Raw genomic sequence first — 20,570 nt, 5'->3', positions numbered from 1 at the left:
TCGGGTCCCAGGGCGTGGCTTCTCTCAGGTGCGCTCAACGGCTCGGGTTTCAGTGAAACTGATCCGAACCTGAGGAAGCGCGCGCAGAGTCTCTGATTCGAGGCAAGTGAAATAGAGGCTTTTTCAGGGTGTATCGAGTGTGACACTGAATTTCAAATCAGTAGCGGCGGATTCCCCGCCCGGCGTCGGAGCTGCAGGAAGGATGCGAAGTGGAAGCATGATGTGGCTGCTGGGGGGCGCCATCCTGCTGGCGGCCTCTGCCTCCTGCAGTCAGACCACCCGAGGTAAGAAACTAAGCCTAGGAGGGCTCCTACGGCTGAGGAGCTGGAGTCTGGGGCACTCTGGGCAGGTGGTGGGAGCGGGACTAGTGCACCAACAGCTTGCTGCCCCCATTACTACCCCGCGAATCCCTCAGTCTCTTAGTAGCTATAATGGGGGGATCCCTGCACCTGGAGGACCCATCGGAGGGACATCCAGGAGTGACTGAAGTCGGTGGAGACCGGCTGAAAGCAGAGGTGGCCTCAGGGACTTACTCACTTGTTGGAGAGGGTCTTGGACGGGGCACTTTAAATTCGCAGGTATTGGTGTGGAGAAGGGAAGGGCAGACAGGAAAGGAGTGCCTGCTTCTAACAGGTACGCTGAGAACTCGGCCTTTGCTCCCTTGAGTTAGTTCTTTTGCAAACACTTAAGTCATTAGTAGCTTTTCGCACACTCTGGCGACTTCCTCTGGGCTGGTCCCGCGGGGCCGTGGATTAGCTAGTTGATGGCTCAGGGCAGCGGGGAGCCCCCGGCCTTTTGTCTCGCTTTTTGAACCCCCCTCTAACCACTGCAACTTTTTCTTTGGGGTCTGCTCCATAATGTCCAAGACCCAGAGATGGATGACCTGCGTAGAAAAGCAGGCCGGACTTTCAGGCCATTTGGGTGTCAGGTAGATTTACAAGTGGAATTTCTTGGATCTTGCTTTATGTTCGACTAGGTAATCTTTTGGCTCTGGAATTCCTGGCCCTTCCATGCCATTCAGAGGGCAGGCTGGGGGCTACTCAGGTCCGTAGGCCTGAGACTGCCAGCCCTGGGAACAGAAGAGTAAGGGAGCTGTGCAGGGCGGTGCTCTGGGGCCAACTTGTGCTTGGCGCCCGGGTTTGATGGGTGGGCTGTTCCGGGGGTGTTTTAACTGGCGCTGCTAGAAGTACAATCTCTCTGGCTGAGCAGGTCTCTAGGGGTGTGATGCTGACTGAGGTACTTCTGTTTGGAGACTGCCTCCCATAGGTAAAGGGAGATTTGAATTTCCCTGAGCAATTTGCAGATGTGCTGTAAAAGGCAGTTTCACACTTTTATCCTCTACATAAAAGACATTGTAAAAAGAGCGAATCACAGTGAATTAGACTGTAGAATGTGATTCTTTTCTTTCTGGAGTTACAGAAAAGAGTGTTTTGATCTAAGTTTGAAAATTGCACCACTGACACACATTTTATTGTTCAGTATCAGAGTAAAGGCATTTATTCATTTGGGGGGAGTATTGAAACTGTTATTAGTGCCTCTCCATTTGCCTTTCTCTTAAAGTTGGAAACTTAAAACCCAGGAGCAAAGGTTAATGTATGCAGACTTTAAAAATATGAAGGTAGAATGAGGAGTGGGATAGCTGGGTCAAAAGGTGGTTCTATTCCCAGGTTTCTAAGGAATCTTTATACTGCTTTCCATATTGGCTGCACCCATTTGCCCAAAGTACTTAAAAACAGCATACTACAGGGACACAGCTACATCAATGTTTATTGCAGTACAATTCACAATAGCTAAATTGTGGAACCAACCTAGGTGCCCTTCAGTAGATAAATGGATAAAGAAAATGTGATATATATATATATATATATATATATATATATATATATATATACACACACACACACACAATGGAATATTATCAGTAATAAACAAGAATAAAATAATTTCATTTGCAGGTAAATGGATGGAGTTGGAGAATATAAAGCTAAGTGAAGTTAGCCAATCCCCCCAAAACAAATGTTTTCTCTGATATAAGGAGGCTGATTCATAGTGGGGTTGGGAGGGGGAACAATGGGAAGATTAGAGGAACTATAGATGTGGCCAATGGGTTGGAGGGGAAAGGAGGGGCCATGGGGGTAGAAATAAGTGTGGAATGAGGTGGACATCATTACCCTAAGTACGTGTATGAAAACACAAATGGTGTAAATATACTTTGTGTACAACCAGAGATATGAAAAATTATGCTTTATATGGGTAATATAAATTGTAATGCATTCTGCTGTCATGTATAATAAATTAGAATAAAAAATTTAAAAATGTGAATATAGATGATTCAACACTACGATTCAGATAATTCTATAGGAAACATCCCTGATTATTTGACTTATTATTGTTTTCAGAGTGAGACTGGGAATGGACAGTATAAAGAATTCACCTGCAGTATAAGGTGAACTTGACTTCACCATGAAGAAAAATCAAGTTACTTGTTAACCAGAGCTATTTAATATTGCACCATGGTTTTTATTTCTCCATCACACTTGTACTCCTTTGCAGAGTAACTTTCCTAGGTTCTTTAAGTAACAGGAGACTTTCCTCCCAACCTGCAATTAAACTGACTTTGATACAAAGTAGAGTATCATCAAAACTTTTCTGCTCTTTGCTTGTTTTCTTTTAGCTTGGTCCTTCTATGTGCTCCCCAGTTTTCTAAAGGGCAGATTGGATTTGATTTTCTTCCCCAAAGCCTCACTCCAAAAGGCTGCATCATAGAAAAGAACTAGCCTAGAATAACCTCATTTTGTAGGTAGAGGACCATGGATAGGGGAGGGAGCAAGTCAAGGAAAATACTCCAGCAGCCCTCTCTCTTTTCTCTCACAATTGTTGTGAATAATTATTTGTGTAAATACAGTAGATAAATGGATAAAGAAAATGTGGTATATATATATTAAAATGTAGTGTGTGTGTGTGTGTGTGTGTGTGTGTGTGTAAAAACTCTGTCTCCCCACCAGGACATAGACTCCTGAAAGCCAGGGACACTACCATAGCCTCCATCATCTCATCTCGTCCCAGTCTTCTCACCTAAACAACCTTGGTAAACATCAAAGGAAGAATGAAGTGAGAGAACTTGCATAGAATGACTGCTGGTCAGAGGCAGTGTGGTACTTAGTTAGCTTCTATTAGACATTTATTCTTTATACCATGCCCCAAGCCCGAAAGGGCCCCTGTGGTTCAGTCATTCCATTTCTCTTTTGGAGACTGGAACTTCAGTTCTCTGTACAGAGAACTTTTAATTGTAAAACTAGTATGTAGTCATTGTAGGGTACAAATGAAAACAGGAAAATATTTAATAAAATCATCCCAACCTCAGTGTAAAATAACCACTCCTAACATTCATTCTCAGCTCCATATCATCCTTTTAAAAAATTAGTCTTCTATTGATAGACACATGGAATATTTTCAATGATTTATAACATAAGAGAAGAGAATAATGAACATGAAGAGAGGGCTTTAAATTTGTGCTTGATTCCTTTTGTTTGCCTTGGAGTTATTAATTAACTTTGATAGGTGATGTTTCATGAAATCTGTATTTGACTTCTTAATGTCTTATTGGCTGGTCAGCTGTTCAAGAAAACACTTTATCCTGAAAGAACACTTTGGAGATTTTCTATTGTCTTTTTCTTTCCTTTTTTGGTACCAGAGATTGAACCCAGAGGTGCTTACCCACTGAGCCACATCCCTAGCCCTTTTTTATATTTTGAGTCAGGGCCTCTTTTAAGTTGCTTAGGGCCTTGCTAAGTTTCTGAGGCTGGCTTTGAACTCACGATCCTCCTGCCTCAACCTCCCAAGCAGCTGGGGGGAATTTTCTAAAAGATCATTTTCTAAAAGATACTTAGGAAGGGTACCCAACAGTTGAAATCTTTTATTTTTCAGCCTGTGCTCCCAAAGGTTGAGAGCAAAAGAACATTTGGGTTGAGGGGATAAGAAGAAGAAGGTTAACACAAAGTACTTGTTTTATCTTGATTTGGTGGGAAGAGTGGGTCCAGTGTCAACTAGAATTATCTATACACAAATAATATAGCAATAGGAAGACAGTATTGTAATACTGCCCTATAATTTTTTTTAAATTTTACCTAATAAATCTATTCATGGCCAACCTATAGAAATGTGTCCATACTTTTATAAGGGAACTGTAAATGTCACAAATTATTGTGACTTTTTTGGTAGATGTTGATATTAACATTTTTTATTTCCTATATTGAATAATGATCCAGTAAATATACATACCGCATGAGTCCTCTTTTTTCACCTTCTCCTCTTCATTTTTGTACGTAACTCAATGCCCCCTTTCTTTTGTTAATAATGTATTTCCTTGTTCCTTTTTTCTCTTTATTTTAGCATTCTTATTTAAAATAGATTTTAGTCTCTTTTCACATGAACTTTCTGCATTGATATGTGCTGTTTTTTATGGAAAAATTTAACTGCATAGAAATAGAATATTAGTAATGAATCTCATGTGCCTATCATACAACTTAAATGATTGTTAACTTTTGGCTAAACTTGTTTGGTCTATACCCACTTCTCACCCCCTCCTCTCTGGGTTTGTTAATTTTTTTCTTGTTGTTGGTACTGGGGATTAAACCCAGGGACTCTTTACTACTGAGCCACATCCCCAGCCCTTTTTATTTTTATTTTGAAACAGGGTCTTGCTAAATTGCTGTGGCTGGGCTTGAAGTTGAATTTGACAATCTTCCTGCCTTAGCCTCCAGAGTCCTTGGGATGATGTCATGCACCCCTTGCCCTGCTAATACTTCATTTCTTTTCATTGCCAAGTAACATTCCAGTGTATGGATATTTCTCACTTGATTCATCTGTGGTATTCATCTGTTGATGGACATTTGGATTGTTTTCATTTTTTACTACTATGAATAATGTTTGCTCTATGAATATTCATGAACAAGTTTTTGAATGGACATATGTTTTCACTTCTCTTAGATATATTCCCTAGGTGTAAGTGGCTGAGTCATATAGTAACTCAATTTAACCATTTGAAGAATGCCAGATAATTTTCCATGGTGATTATACCGTTTTATACTCCCACCAGCTGTGTCGAGAGGCCCAACAATCCCTGTGATTTTAAAATAAATCCCAGATCAAATTTCATCTTAAAATATTTTATAATGTATTCATTAAAGATAAGGGATTTGTTTTCAAACATATATGTAATACCATTATTATACCTATTAACAACCCCCTGCCCGCCACCTTTATTTTTTTTTTAACTGTGCTGGAGATTGAACCCAGGGCCTCACATATGCTAGATAATCACTCCACTGCAGAACAATATCCTCAGTCCCTGCTTCCCTTCACTTTTATTTTCTTTTGAGGCATGGTCTAGAATCTTGTTAAATTGTCCAGGCTGGCCTGAAACTTGTAATCCTTCTGCCACAGCCTCCTGTGTTACTGGGATTACAAGCATATGCCACCACATCTGCCTGCCAATAATTTATTAATATAATCAAATACTCAGGGTTCAAATTTCTAATGGCCTCATAAATGTTATTTTAATGGCTTCTTTGAATCAACATCTAAATAAAGTGCATATATTATGTGACATGTATCTTAAATCTTTTTTTAGCAGTGATGGAGAATGAACCCAGGGTCTTGTACATGCTAGGTAAGTGCTCTGTCACTGAGTTACAGTCCCACTCCCTTTTTAAAATCTTTTAATTTCACTTCTACATTTCTTTTTCTCTTATTTTTTTGCCTTACAATTTATACTTTGAAGAAACATTGTCCTTTATCCAGTAGCAATTCCCCAAATCTAACTATCTTCTTGAGGTGTTATTTAACATTTCCCATTAGCCCTTTATTTCTATTAATTTGGTAATTGGATTCAGGTGCTGGACTGGGGTTATGGACTGTATGTTTGTAACCCACCCCCATTCACATGTTGAAATCTAATTCCTAGTGGGATGGTATCAGGAAGTGGGCCATTGAGAGATAATAAGATCAGGGTGGGCAAGAGCCATATATAAATGCTATTTGTGCCCTTAAAGGCTAGAGAACTAGCTCCCCCTTTCTGTGGTGCATGGATACAGCCAAAAGCTGGCAATCTGCAACTGGAAGAGGGCCCTCAAACTCTACCATGCTTGGGCCGGGATCTCAGATTTCCATACTCCAGAACAGTGAGAAATACGTTTCTATTGTTTATAAGCCACTCATTCTTTGGTACTCTGTCATAGCAGCCCAGATGGACTCGAACAATGAAATCAGGTTCCTTTTTGGTAGGGTTACCAAAAAGGTAACAATAAGGTACATGTTTCCTTAGAGGCCCAAGGTGTCTGGTTATCTTTTTTTTTTTTTTTTTGGTACTAAGGATTGAACCGAGAGCACATTATCACTGAGCTACATGGGGTAAGAGTTCAGTATTTGAAGGACACTATAATACATAAGAATAATTTTTTTTTTTTTAATTCAAAAACTCATTTTGAGGACAGGGTTGTGGCTCAGTGGTAGAGTGCTTCCCTAGCACATGTGAGGCCCTGGGTTCGATCCCTGATACCACATAAAAATGAATAAATAAATAAAATAAAGGTATTCTGTCCATCTACAACTAAAAACAAACAAAAAAAACTCATTTTGGAAAGTTATAAAAGAAATAGTCAGGCATAGTGGTGTATACCTGTAATCCCAGTGGCTCAGGAGACTAAGGCAGGAGGGTCACAAGTTTAAGAACAGTCTCAGAAACTTAGCAAGGCCCTAAACAATTTAGTGAGAACCTGCCTCAAAATGAAAAATAAAAAGGGCTTGGGATGAGCTCAGCAGTAAAGTACACCTGGGTTCAATCCCTGGTACCAAGAAAAAAAAAAAGGTTAAAAAAAAAAAGAAGAAGAAATTGAAACAATAGAGATAGGTCTGTCATAAGTGTATGAGTTTCCTGAGGCTGCCATAATAAATTTCCATGAACTGATGGCATAAAACAAAAAAAATATTCTTTCATAGTTTTGGAAGGCTGGATGTCTGAAATCAAGATGTTGGGATGACTATATTCCCTTCAAAAGGTCTAGAGAAAAATCTGTTTCTTCCCTTTTCTGATTTCTGGTGGTTGTTAGGCATTCCTTGGTGTCGTTTGTCTTATACTATGGTATTATTCCAGTCTTTGCCTCCATTCTCTCATTACTTTCTACTGTGTCTTCTTCTTTGTCTCAAATCTCCCCTTCTTAAAAAGACACTTGTCCTGGATTAGGGCCTAGCTAGATAATCCAGGATAATTTTCTCAAGATCCCTAATTATATCTGCAAAGACCCTTTTTCTAAATAAGGTAATCTTCACAATTCTGAAAATTAGGACCCAGACATTTCTTTGGGGAAACTACCTTTCAAAACTAAGTAAAACTGAAATACTGACTTCTGTAACCTCCAACACTCCACCCAGGCTACCCACTGTTGGTCTTACATAGGGAAGCCTTAGGAAGTGAGTAACTTTGCTGAACATAAGTGCAAAGATACAAGGAGGAAAAGTGGTGGCTGAGCATAAGAATTATCAGGTGAACTCACTAGAGGGATAATATCCTTCCTGGGTATAATATTATGGTACACGTGTCTCTGCATGGTGGAGGCCTACTGTTTTTTATAATTAAAGTAAAATTCTTTAGTGTTCTCATTTCCTCCTAAGGTCCAAGAGCATTTGTTTGGGGAGGGATAAAGAGTGGATGTGTTTGTTTGTTGGATTTTTTGTTTGAGAGAGGTTCTCACTATGTTGCCAGGCCCGCCTCCAAATCCTGGATTCAAGCAATCTTCCTGCCTCAGAGGGGCTGGGACTCCAGGCACATGCCATCATGCATGGCTTGTTTATGAGTTTTATTGTTAATTCATAATGTAAGGGAAGAGGCATAATTTGTTAAAACTTGGTATGTTACATCTTGAAAATGAGAACACAAACTTGGTATCACTGTTCCAGTGATCTTGAACTTCAAAAACTTGCCTGTCAGCAAGCAGCTATGGAAAGGTCTCCAGGAAACCAGCACAGAAGAAGGGAATTCCTGCCCTCCTTGTGGGTGGAGAGGGAATGTCCCTTGTAATCCTGGGAATCTTCCTTGCGAAGCTCTGGCATAGGGCTTGACTGAAGGCTAGGCTGGATCCTGGCTCAGGGCCAGAGTAGGATAGACAGCCATTACAAAATGAATAATTAGAAACCTGATGTCATGGTAGGGCTTCTGACTTACATAAGTGTTCATAAAGCAGTTATTTCATGATCCTAAACTGATTTTTACTAGTTGACCCATGAAGGCACATGAGTAAGAATAATCAAGAACTAATGAGTATGCACAGTTTTTTTTTTTTTTTTTTTTTTTGTACCTGGGATTGAACCCAGGGTATTTAACCACTGAGCCACATCCCCAGACCTTTTTTATTTTTATTTATTTTTTATTTTGAGGCAGGGCCTCACTAAGTTACTGAGGCTGGCTTTGAACTTGGATCCTCCTGCCTCAGTCTTCCAAGTCATCGGGGTTACAGGCACATGCCACTACATCTAGCTAGTATGCAGTTTTTTTTTTTAAATAAATTGAAATAACTGTCATTTTTTTTTCAAGAAATCTTCTCTTGATATCAAGTTTCCCATGTGTGCTTCACAGCTCTCAATAAAAAAGTGCCTTCACCCAAAGAAAGCCCTTATAAGCATTTTGTATAATATTCTAATATTATATTTCTGTCTTCCTTTAAATATTTTCATTTAAGCAAACTAGACTTCCTGCTGAAGCATTTAATTCAGCAATAACCCTTGTCTGCTTTTCTCACACAGGATCCAATAGAACCTCTAAAGGAAGAAGTCTTATTGGGAAGCCTAATAAGCCCCCTTCAGTCACTGGAAAAGGAGTTACGGTGGTACCAGACTTCTCTGTGGATGAGTTTTCCACGTCCCTCCTCACTGGAAAGCTCACTACCGTCTTTCTTCCAATTGTCTTCACAACTGTATTTGTGGTTGGTTTACCAAGTAATGGCATAGCCCTATGGGTCTTTCTCTTCCGAACAAAGAAGAAGCACCCTGCTGTGATTTACATGGCCAATCTGGCCGTGGCGGACCTCCTCTCTGTGATTTGGTTTCCCCTGAAGATTGCCTACCACATACATGGCAACAACTGGATCTATGGGGAATCTCTTTGCAAGGTGCTCATTGGCTTTTTCTATGGCAATATGTACTGTTCCATTCTCTTCATGACCTGCCTCAGCGTGCAAAGGTATTGGGTCATCGTGAACCCCATGGTACACACCAGGAAGAGTGCAAACATTGCTATTGGTGTCTCCCTGGGAATATGGCTGCTGATATTGCTGGTCACTATCCCCTTGTATGTCATGAAGCAGACCATCTACATCCCAGCCCTTAACATCACGACCTGTCATGACGTTTTGCCTGAGGAGGTGTTGGTGGGGGACATGTTCAATTACTTCCTCTCTCTAGCCATTGGAGTCTTTATGTTCCCAGCCTTCCTCACAGCCTCTGCCTATGTGCTCATGATCAGAACGCTCCAATCTTCTGCCATGGATGAACACTCGGAAAAGAAAAGGAAGAGGGCCATCAAACTCATTGTCACTGTCCTGGCCATGTACTTGATCTGCTTCACTCCCAGTAACCTTCTGCTCGTGGTGCATTATTTCCTGATTAAAAGCCAAGGCCAGAGCCATGTCTATGCGCTGTACATTGTAGCCCTCTGTCTGTCCACCCTCAACAGCTGCATTGACCCTTTTGTCTATTACTTTGTTTCACAAGATTTCAGGGATCATGTGAAGAATGCTCTCCTTTGTCGCAGTGTCCGCACTGTGAATCGAATGCAAGTATCCCTCACCTCCAAGAAATTCTCCAGGAAATCCAGCTCTTATTCTTCAAGTTCAACAAGTGTTAAAACTTCCTATTGAGTTTGCCAGCTCTACAGATGGAGTTTTACAGGAGCTGAGGGGCCTGCTTACTGATGTGGGGAGGTGGCTGTTATTTCTTAAACAAGCAGGGCTTAGCACAGGCCATTGTCTGTGTAGCTTCTCCCAGGATTGCTTGAAGCTTCCTTGTTTGCATGAGAAAAGCCTCCCACATTAACATAAATGTGTGTCAGAATTCTCCTACTCAAATATCCTAAAAACTGAACTGACAGAGCAAGATGCAGAAGATAGTGGAAAGACAGGAACCCAGTTACCTGCAAAAACTGCACCTGGTGTGAAGGCTAGGTTTCTATCTGAAACTATTTCTTCTATAAACTGAAACTATTTCTTCTGCATTTGGGGTCCATCTTAGCCTTGTTAGGGCTTGAGGGCCTTCAGAGAGCATCAGTCTGATTGACTTTGCAAACGAGGAAACTTAACAAGGTAAAGGAGCTGGTTGGAGTCTGATTTCCAACCAATAGTGAGCAGTGAGCTTGGGTTGGGCGATAGAATTCAAATGTTCAGGGAGCAGCATTCTTGTGCACTTCATTAAAATCACTGGGGATCTTATTAAAAGTATAAGTTCCTCAGTTTCCATGACAAGAGCTCAGGTGATGGGAACAGGGACATTTTATAAACATTGTAACATTTTTGCACTTGAATGAGAATTACTGAACTGAGCTTTGCTACCACTTGACAAGGTGCCAAAATAGTTTCTAAAAAGAAAAGTCTGTAAGAATGTTTTGTGTTGGGTGCTATGGCTCACACCTGTAATCCCAGCAGCTTGGGAAGCTGAAGTAAGAGGATTCCAAGTTCAAAGCTAGCCTCAGCAACTTAGTGAGGCTCCAAGCAACTTAGCAAGATCTGTTTCAAAATTAAAAAAAAAATGTTTGGTGCCTTTTTGTGTTTAGCTTATAATGAAATTCCCTGGTTGACTTATTGGGATTTTCAGTTATTTCTTTATTGATCCTTTGAGTTCTTGTGTGTATTACTATTCAAGAAAAATACGATGAGGATCTTCAACATGTAAATACAAATTTTGTACAACTTTTTACTAACTTCAGTCTGAGTAAGAGTATTTTATAACTAAAAATAGCATTTACCACTTAGTATTTTAAAAAATTGTTGGTATATTTATTGTGAGTTTTGTTCACCTCTTACGAGCTATGAAATTGCAGAGTCTCCATAGGGTTTGAACCCATCTGTTTGGAAAGTAGCAGGGATGTACAAGAATTTGCAGCATATTTAAGAAGGCCATTGGGGCTGGGGTTGTAGCTCAGCAATAGAGCACTTGCCTAGTGCATGTGAGGCCCTGGGTTTGATCCTCAGCACCACATAAAAATAAGTAAATAAAATAAAGGCATTGTGTCCAACTACACCTACTAAATAAATAAATAAATAAATAAATAAATAAATAAATAAAAGAAGTACCTGACTCCAGATTGACTTTATATACCTGTTGTATTTGTGACTTTAAAAATTGTTTTGGTTGATAAATAACATATGATCCTTTTTCTACAACTTCTTTCTGAGTTATGATTTTGCTTTGTTTGTTTGAAGGAGGGAGGAAGAGAAAGAAGCAACAGCCTTACTCTTCCAAGAAGAAATAATGTAACTTTTTTTTGGGGGGGAGCTATGTTAGAGAGCAAACCTTTGCATGTTTATACCATATTTTTTCAGAAAGAATATTGTACATATTCCTTTGTGGCAGTTGTTTTTCACTTAGTATGTTTTAGAATTCTTTCCACACCTAGTTCTAGAGATTGACTTCCATTTTTAAAGGATACAGACTCCTTTTTTTGGGGGGGGGGCATTAAAACAGTACTGCATTGTACATTGGTGTATAGACATCTTTGAAATTAGTTTGTAGGATAAGTTTCTGGAAGTACAAAAACCAAGTCCAAAGTCAGATACCTATTTTTGGGGTCTGGGTATAGTTTAGTGGTAGAGCACTTGCATTAGCATGCCCAAGACCCTCAGTTCCATCCCCAGCATGGGTGGAGGATGTTTTGTGCTGGGTGCTATTTTGTTGAATTGCTTTTAGTATTCTTTTTTTAGTACTGGGGATTGAACTCAGGGGCACTTACCACTGAACCACATCCCCATCCCCAGCCCTCCTTTTTTTGAGACAGGGTCTGGCTAAGTTACTGAGGCTGTCCTCGAACTTGCAATCTAGAATTACAGGCGTGCATCACTGTGCTGAGTCAGGATTCTTCTTACTATCAAAATACTAAACTTATACTTGTTTCCTGAAATGCTTACCTACATTTGATGCCATCAATCTTTTGAAATTTTGCTGATCTGATTAGGGGGAAAAATCCCATTGTTTAATTTTTATTGAAGAAGCAGCACAGCCTAGTGGCTGAGTGCAGGTCCTACGGAGGATTTTGTTATTTTAGAGAAGGTTATTCCAGTTTTACAAAGAGAATAATATTTCTTCCCCATAAAATCATGAGGATAAAATATTGGGCACATTTATGCACTCATAAATACTCACAAATATTATGTTGTATTTTCACCATTCCAGCATTCCTGTTCTCCCTTATCCGGATTTTCACTTTCCATACTTATCCATGATCAAACTGTAGTCTGAAAATATTAAATGTAAAATTCTGGAATAAGCAATACATAATTTTTTAAACTGCACACTATTCTGAGTAGCGTGATGAAATCTTGTGCTGTCATGAATCATCTCTTTGTCCAGGTAATCCAAGCAGTATGCACTACCCAGTTGTGTTTCATCCATCAGATTCACGTGGGCTATCAGTTGCAGGATCTCCTGCTTGTGTTCAAGTAATCCTTCATAAGAGCCACAAAATGAATGCTTTTTTTTTTTTTTTTTTTTTTTTTTTTTTTTTTTTTTTTTTTTTTTTTTTAGAGAGAGAGAGAAAGAGAGAACTTTTTAATATTTATTTTCCAGTTTTCGGCGGACACATCTTTGTATGTGGTGCTGAGGATCGAACCCAGGCCGCACGCATGCCAGGCAAGCGTGCTACCACTTGAGCCACATTCCCAGCGCTCGTGAATGCTTTTTTTTTTTTTTTTTTTAAATATATATTTTTTAGGTATAGGTGGACACAATGCCTTTATTTTATTTATTCATTTTGATGTGGTTCTTAGGATTGAACCCACATATGCTAGGCAAGCACTCTACCACTGAGCTACAACCCCAGCCCATGAATGTTTCTTTTAAGTGAAAATATGTAAAGATATTTTGAGGGAGGAGAGAGAAGAGACCACCACCATATAACTTTTTTATTAAAGTATATTGTTATAATTGTTCTATTTTTAGTTGCTGTACCCTAATTTATAAATTAAACTTTATCACAGTTATATGTGCTTAGGAACAAACTACTTTATATGGGGTTCAGGCATCCACTGGTGGTCTTGGAACATACTCCCTTAAGGGTGAGGCAGGGAACACTCTTTTCTGTGATTATTGACACCTCTTTTCTGCTCTGCCTTTTTTTTTTTTCCTTTCAGTACCATTTAACCTTAGTTTTCTTTGCCTGTGCTCTGCTTTGAATCTCATTGCAGGCCTTTGAGGTTGTCCTCCTATTCTCCACAGGTGAGAAATGGAAAGGTGAACACAGGATAAAAGGCTTCACAGAAGCCCCACAGACTTTCTATAGGCCAGTCCAGTGGATGAAACTATTTTGGTATTTGGATTTCTTTATTAGTCATTTTTATAATATATACTGATGATTTAAAAAAAAATCCAACAGAACAAAATAAAAAAATTTCTAATTTACTGCTCATAACCATTCTTATTTCCCTGATAGAACTGAATTCTATAATAATTTTTTAATGGAAAATATAGGTATATTATACTATTAAGAATGTATATGTGGGCTAGGGACCTAGCTCAGTTGGTAGAGTGCTTACCTCTCATGCACAAGGCCCTGGGTTCAATCCCCAGCACTACACACACACACACAAAGAATATATATGTAAGCCAAGCCTGGTGGCTCAGGAGGCTGAGGCAGGGGGGATCGCCAGTTCAAAACCAGCCTCAGCAAAAGTGAGGCACTAAGCAACTCAGTGAGACCCTGTCTCTTAAAAAAATAAGAGGGCTGTGATGTGGCTCAGTGGTAAGTGCCCCTGTGTTTAGTCTCCAGCACCAAAAAAATTTTTAAAAGAAAAAGAATGTATATGTATACATATATATGCACATATAATTAACTTAAAAATCAGCTAATACAGACTTATTCTTTTTTAAACACATTCATTCACTATACCTCATTAATTTTAATTTTGGATGCCCCAAAACTTAATCAAAAGTGCCTATTAAAGAATAGATGCAGAGGCTGGGAATGTGGCTCCAGTGGTAGCGCCCTCGCCTGGCATGCGTGAGGCACTGGGTTCAATCCTCAGCACCACATAAAAATAAAATAAAGATATTATGTCCACCTTAAAAAAATAAATAATAATAAAAAAAGAATAGATGCATTTCTTGGGGCTGGGGCTGGGGCTGAGCAGTGGTGTACTTGCCTGGCATGTAGTGTGATGAACTGGGTTCGATTCTCAGCACCACATATAAATACATAAATAAAATAAAGGTCTATCAACAACTAAAAAACAAAAAAGAATAGGTGCATTTCTTGGTTCATTTTTACCAAACCTTTGAATCTATATTCAAAGATGTAAAAGATGGACTGGGGATGTAGCTCAGCAATAGAGTGCTTGCTAAGCATACAGAAGACCCTGGGTTTGATCCTCAGAATTACAAAAAAAAAAAAAAAAAGAGAGAGAGAGAGAGAGAGAATAAATGATTTTTTTTTTTCTCTGTGTGTGTGTTGCTGGGATTAAAACCTGGGGACTTGTGCATGTGAGGCAAGCACTCTACCAACTGAGCTATATCCCCAAGAAAAGAAATGATTTGAGAAATAAAATCATATTTGCTAATATAAAAGCTTTCTTTTTTTCTTTTTTAAAACCAGGAATTGAACCCAGAGGTGCTTAGCCACTGAGTCACATCCCCAGCCCTTTTTTCCCCCCTTTGAGACAGGTTCTTGCTAAGTTGCTGAGGGCCTCAATGAGATGCTGAGGCTGGTTTTGAACTTGCAATCCTCCTGCCTCAACCTCCCCAGCTTTTGGGATTATAGGTGTGCACTACCAATTCTTTTTTTGTCTTGGAGAAGTGGCTTGGGAAATTTCTGGTCCATCTGAATTAGGACCCTGATTGGAAGTAGGAGAAAGTGGGGCTGAGAAGTGCCTTGGTTGTAGTTGTCTTTTTTTCTTGTGTTTGTGTTATATAGTCTGATTTTTCTGAAGGATCTAAGTCCTAGAATATCTGAACATTTGAATATTTTGCATTCCACTGGCTCATTCACTATAATAGGCTCCTCTTACTTTTGAAAGTGAATGGAGATTTGCTGTCCTGCTATTCAGGACACAAATGCTAAGCTGAGTTGATTGGGATTGTTTCACTGGGCACTTTTTGTGTATCACTTCAGTCAATCACAGCAGGAGTTACGAATTTATAATTAATTTCCTGGTTATCAAGATTTCAAAAGCCTGAGGCTATTGTCTCATCAGTATGCATAGTTCAGTGATTACAACTTTGTTTCTGAAACTTTAACTCTCTGCAGGCCCAGGAGTGGACTGGAATATATTACAGAATCAAAGGTTGTCACTGCTGTCCCCCAAGTTTTCTCTGGGATTTGTGTGTCTTCTCACAGAGAGGTTTCTGATTGCATATGAGTGAAAGTTGTGTGTGTCTAGTCCTCCCTTGGTCCCCAGTTCTGAAAAAAACAAAACAAGCCCTTAGAGACTGAAAATCAAATCACCTCAACTCCAGGCCTTGAGACTTCTCAGAGATGGTTGTTATATTTTAATGTAACTATTTGGAGACATTCAGATAACACCAAGGAAATACCTTTACTGAGGGAATATATGAAGAATTCCTGGTTTGGGTAGGAACTGCTCTTGTTTAAGCTTGTTGGCCTAAGAACTGCTCTTGTTTAAGCTTGTTGGCCTATCTATGGACTGTTTTCCCAGCCTCTGTCTTTATTGGTGAGAGATTAAGCATGACCAAAGTTACTGGCCACCTCCTCCTGCAGAAACCACAGCTCAGAGACTGGGGGCTCCATTGTGAACTCCAGGCAAACCATCAGCATTCAGCAGCAGTGTGAGTGGTTCATTCATTCATTCCACAAGTATTTATTGCAACATTGCTGCAGTATTAAATATAAATAATTAAATCAGGACTTCTATCTGAGCTGTGGTATAGTGATGGGGTTGATTGTCTTAGTGAAATACATGGATATTAAAAATAGCAACAGGGCTGGGGTTGTAGCTAGTGGTAGAGTGCTTGCCTTGCAAGTGTGAAGCAATGCATTTGAATGTTAATACCACAGAAAAATAAATAAAGGTATTGTGTACATCTACAACTCAAATAAACCCAGCCCTCTAGTGTCCAGGCTACTCAGAGTCTTAAAACCATAGCCCATCACAAAGCAAAGTCTTGGGAATGGCAGAAAGTCAAGGACAATGCAAGAGACAGGAAGGGTTAAGAAGAGCCACTATTGTGGCTTACTTAACTCTTGAAGGGTGGAGGAGGTCAGGTGCTAGGCATTGACTTGGTGGTGCTTTCACTGAGCTGGTACCATTTATTTATTTACTTACTTATTTACTTATCTATGTATTTATTTTTAACACAGGGTCTTGCCACATTGCCCAGGCTAGCTTTGAATTTGGCATCCTCCTGCTTCAGCTTCCCAAGTAACTAGTATTACAGGCACGCACCACCATGCCAGGTGTTGCTTACCTTTCTAAATTTCTACATTGCTTACAACTTTTGAAAAATAGCTTTAAGCCAGATATGGTGGCACATTCTTGTAACCTCAGTGACTCAGAAGGCTGAGGCAGGAGGATCATAAGTTTGAGGCCAGCCTTAGCAACTTAGTGAGATCATATCTCAAAATAAAATATTAAAAGCGCTGGGAAGGTAGCACAGTGGTAAAGTACCTGTGGGTGCAATCCCCAGGGCCAAATTAAAAAAAAAAAATTTATAGCCAGGTGTGGTGTCACATGCCTGTAATCCCAGCAGCTTGGGAGGCTGAGACAGGAGGATCTCGAGTTTAAAGCCAGCCTCAGCAACGGTGAGGTGCTAAGCAACTCAGTGAGACCCAGTCTCTTAATAAAATACAAAACAGGGCTGGGGATATGCTCCATGGTTGAGTGCCCCTGAGTTCAATCTCTGGTACAAATAAATAAATAAATAAATAAATAAAAGAAATCTTGAAAGTTTAAGAGCATAGACTGAATGAACATAACCCTCCCCTACCCACACACATCCTAATTTGGAACCAAGTTACTCCCTTGTGTGATGAGATGTTTTCTATTCATGAATAAGCCTGTGTACCTATATGCTTTTTGAAAATAGGAGTTATACTATGTATTAGTTATATATATAATTTACCTCAAGACTTTGTAGTTTAAATCAATACTAACATTTACTAACTTTCATGATGTCTGTGGTCGTGGATTAGGAAGTTTTGGGATCTCATAAGTAACAGTTAAGATGCTGGTTGGAGGGCTTCGGTTGTGGCTCAGTGGTAGAGCACTTGCTTGGCATGTGTAAGGCACTAGGTTTAATTCTCAGCACTGCCTAAAAATAAATAAAATAAAGTTATCTACAAGTAAAAATAAAATAAAAAGATACTGGTTGGAGCTGCTGTCAGCTGAAATGCTTTTCTGGGACCAGAGGATTCAGTGTTTGTGTACCTGACTCACAGGCTGGCAAGTGCCATCTGTCGGCCAGAAGCCTCAGCTCTTCTCCAGACAGGCCTCTCCACAGGGCTGCTTGAGTGACCTCAGACGGAAGGCTGGCTTCTCCAAAACAAGTGAGGCAGAAGAACAAGGAGGAAGCTGGAATGCCTTGCCTCAGAGGTCACACGCTGTCACCTCCACCGTGCTCTGTTGGTCACATAAACTAGCTGCAATTCAATTTGTCAGGAGACTAAATAACTAAAGAAGATCACTGGGGACCATACTGGAGTCTGGCTACCACACTGTGTATATGAACACATTTTGTACATTATTGCCATATCAGCATTTATATAGTAACTTCATTATTTAATTTAATTGTTTATTTACTTCTGGAACTGGAGCTTGAACCCAGGGGCACTTCACCACTGAGCTACTTTTCCAACCCTTTTAATTTTCATTTGAGAAAGGCTGTCACTAAGTTGCCCAGGCTGGTCTTGAACTTGCAATCCTCTTGCTTCAGCCTCCTGAGTTGGCCTCCCGAATTGCTGGGATTATAGGGATGTATTACTGCACCTGGCTGACCTCATTATTTTAAATGACTACATCCACTTTATGCATATACCATAATTTATGAGGTCTAGTTTGTGATATACAAATAATAATTGAGTGACCATAGTTCGCTCATTCAATATTTGCCCACCAAGGATCCTGTGTGCCAACACATGGTTTAGGGCCTAAAGGATATTGTAGAGAACAAAATAGACAAGAATACTGTTTATTCCAGTGACAGTTTCTGTTCATTCAATTGGAATTGTTTTTTACTTTTTAAAAACTTCATTGTGGAAAATTGTGTATTCACACAGGATTGCAATTACTGAAGAAGGAACGACCACAGTTCCGCCACTCGGTCCCCCAAATGATCAACCTTTGGTCAACTTTACCCCATCCACACCTCATTCCTGTTTATTCTGAAGCAAATCTCAGAAATCATTTTATTTTACTTATAAATGCTTCTGTGTCTCTACTTTAAGAGATAAGGATTTTAAAAGATCATACCTTAACAACAACAAAAAAACCCAATTCCTTAATATTAAATACCCTGTGTGTTCATATTTCTTTTGTTAAAAATACTTTTAGTTGTAGATGGACACAATACTTCTGTTTATTTAGTTTTTTAATGTAGAACAAACCCAGTGGAGTGCTTTCTTGCTTTCTTTTTTTTTTTTTTTAAGTTTTCAACATCAGAATCTAAAGTTCAAACATTGCAACTGGCTGTCTTTTGAATCTTAAACGTCTTTTCTCTCCCCTGAAATTTATTTGTTGATGAAACCAGGTTGTTTGTAAATTTTCCTTCTCAGCCTGAGTTTCACTGACTGTATCTGGAACTGAAAATTTGAAAAGCTTACCACAAGATATGAAAGGGACTTGGCTGGCCAAGAACTCTGGTTGTCCAACTATTCATTTAGCACTTATGGGGAGCAACTAGAAATGCTAAAATTCCTACCAGTTTGCTCTCCTACATGGATTCCTATGGTGATCTGAAGACCACAGTGCAGATCTGGCTGACTATGCCTGGGCGTTCACTCTGACAGGATTCACCACATGGAACTGGCAATGCTGGCATTTCACATGTGCCCTCTGCTCCTGCCTATCTGTTCTTATTTCTCCAGAATGTGTATCATCCTATAGTTCTACTGTTTGGGCCTTCTGAGTTTCATTTTTCAGGTGGGAAAGAGTGGTTACTTTGGAGAGAGAGAGAGAGAGAGAGAGAGAGAGAGAGAGAGAGAGAGAGAGAGGGAGAGAGAGATGTTTTTAGTCTTCAGAACCTATTTTTAATTTTTTTCCTTCAAGATATAATTTATTATATTAAACATTTCTTGACCGGTCTCTGGACTTCTTGTTTATTTTTATTTTGTTATTTTTTGGTGGTGCTGGACATGGGATCCTGGGTCTTGCATATATACTAAGCATGTGCTTTAACCCTAAGCTACACTTTCAGCCCTATTTATTTATTTAATCGACAAGTAACAATTGCATGTATTTATGGAATATGAATATATAAAGAGTTTTGACATATGTATACATAGTAGAATGGGTAAGTCAACTATTTAAAATATGAATTACTCACAAAAATTATTTTTGTTGTGAGAAACTTAAAATCTGCGCTCTCAGCAATTTTCAAATATATAATACATTCTATTAACCAAGGTTATCATGAGGTATGATAGCTTTCCTGAACTTATTCCTCTTAACTAAAATTTTGTTTTCTTTGACCAACTCCTCCCCACCCCCACCCACTTTTGTCTTCTTTTGAGATGTAGCTCTCTAGGCCAAGAGTAGTCCTTCACCTAGGCTCATGGACTTGGCCTGCCTTGCACTAGCCAATCTGAGCATCTTTTGAGAATGGGCATAAACTGGCATCCGGGTAGATGTTTGGAAAATTAGGTATATCTCCTGAGTAGATCTAAGGAGGCCAAACCTCAGCGTGAAGTTTTCTTTGGTCTTCTGGCCTGGATAGGAACCCAGAAGTTGAATTTCTCGAGGTGCAATTGAAGGCCAAGCATTCAAGATGATCACCAGCAAAGGAGCCAAAATGAAATGAACTCTGCAAGGCAAGGGTCCTGCCAAAACCTCAGGGCTCCAACCCGTCATGAGGCTGTTTTCTTTCTTTCCCCACTTTGTAGCCAAGATAAGACCACATCTAGAGAGAAAGCCCTTTGGCAGTCCCCCTCTGCCCTTGTCTGTCTTCCCCAATCCCCACTCTATGTCCCAGAGCCCTCTCTTCTCAAACCTCTCCTGGATTGAGAAATAGGAATCTTCTACAAAAAGAATTTTTATCTGAAAGTTGCCTTCTAGGCAGATGAGGTAAGCAGGATGCTCTTATCTTGATTTCTGGGGGTGGTAATTAGCAAGGCTCCCCCTATTCCCAAGGACCTGAAGTGAGAGAGA

General features: G+C 39.7%; 1 protein-coding gene across 1 annotated transcript; it reads left to right on the top strand.

The window, feature by feature from the left end:
- Positions 1-202: 202 nt before the first annotated feature.
- On the top strand, positions 203-9,911 carry F2rl1 (F2R like trypsin receptor 1). Its single transcript, XM_026404124.2, has 2 exons — positions 203-284; positions 8,800-9,911. The coding sequence occupies exons 1-2, from the start codon at positions 203-205 to the stop codon at positions 9,909-9,911; spliced, it is 1,194 nt and encodes a 397-aa protein (XP_026259909.2).
- Positions 9,912-20,570: the final 10,659 nt, after the last annotated feature.

This window comes from Urocitellus parryii, chromosome 1 (assembly GCF_045843805.1).
Source record: "Urocitellus parryii isolate mUroPar1 chromosome 1, mUroPar1.hap1, whole genome shotgun sequence".
Lineage (NCBI taxonomy): Eukaryota > Metazoa > Chordata > Mammalia > Rodentia > Sciuridae > Urocitellus > Urocitellus parryii.
Note: the sequence above shows the minus strand (reverse complement) of the source record. Positions and strands in the feature narration are given on the sequence as shown.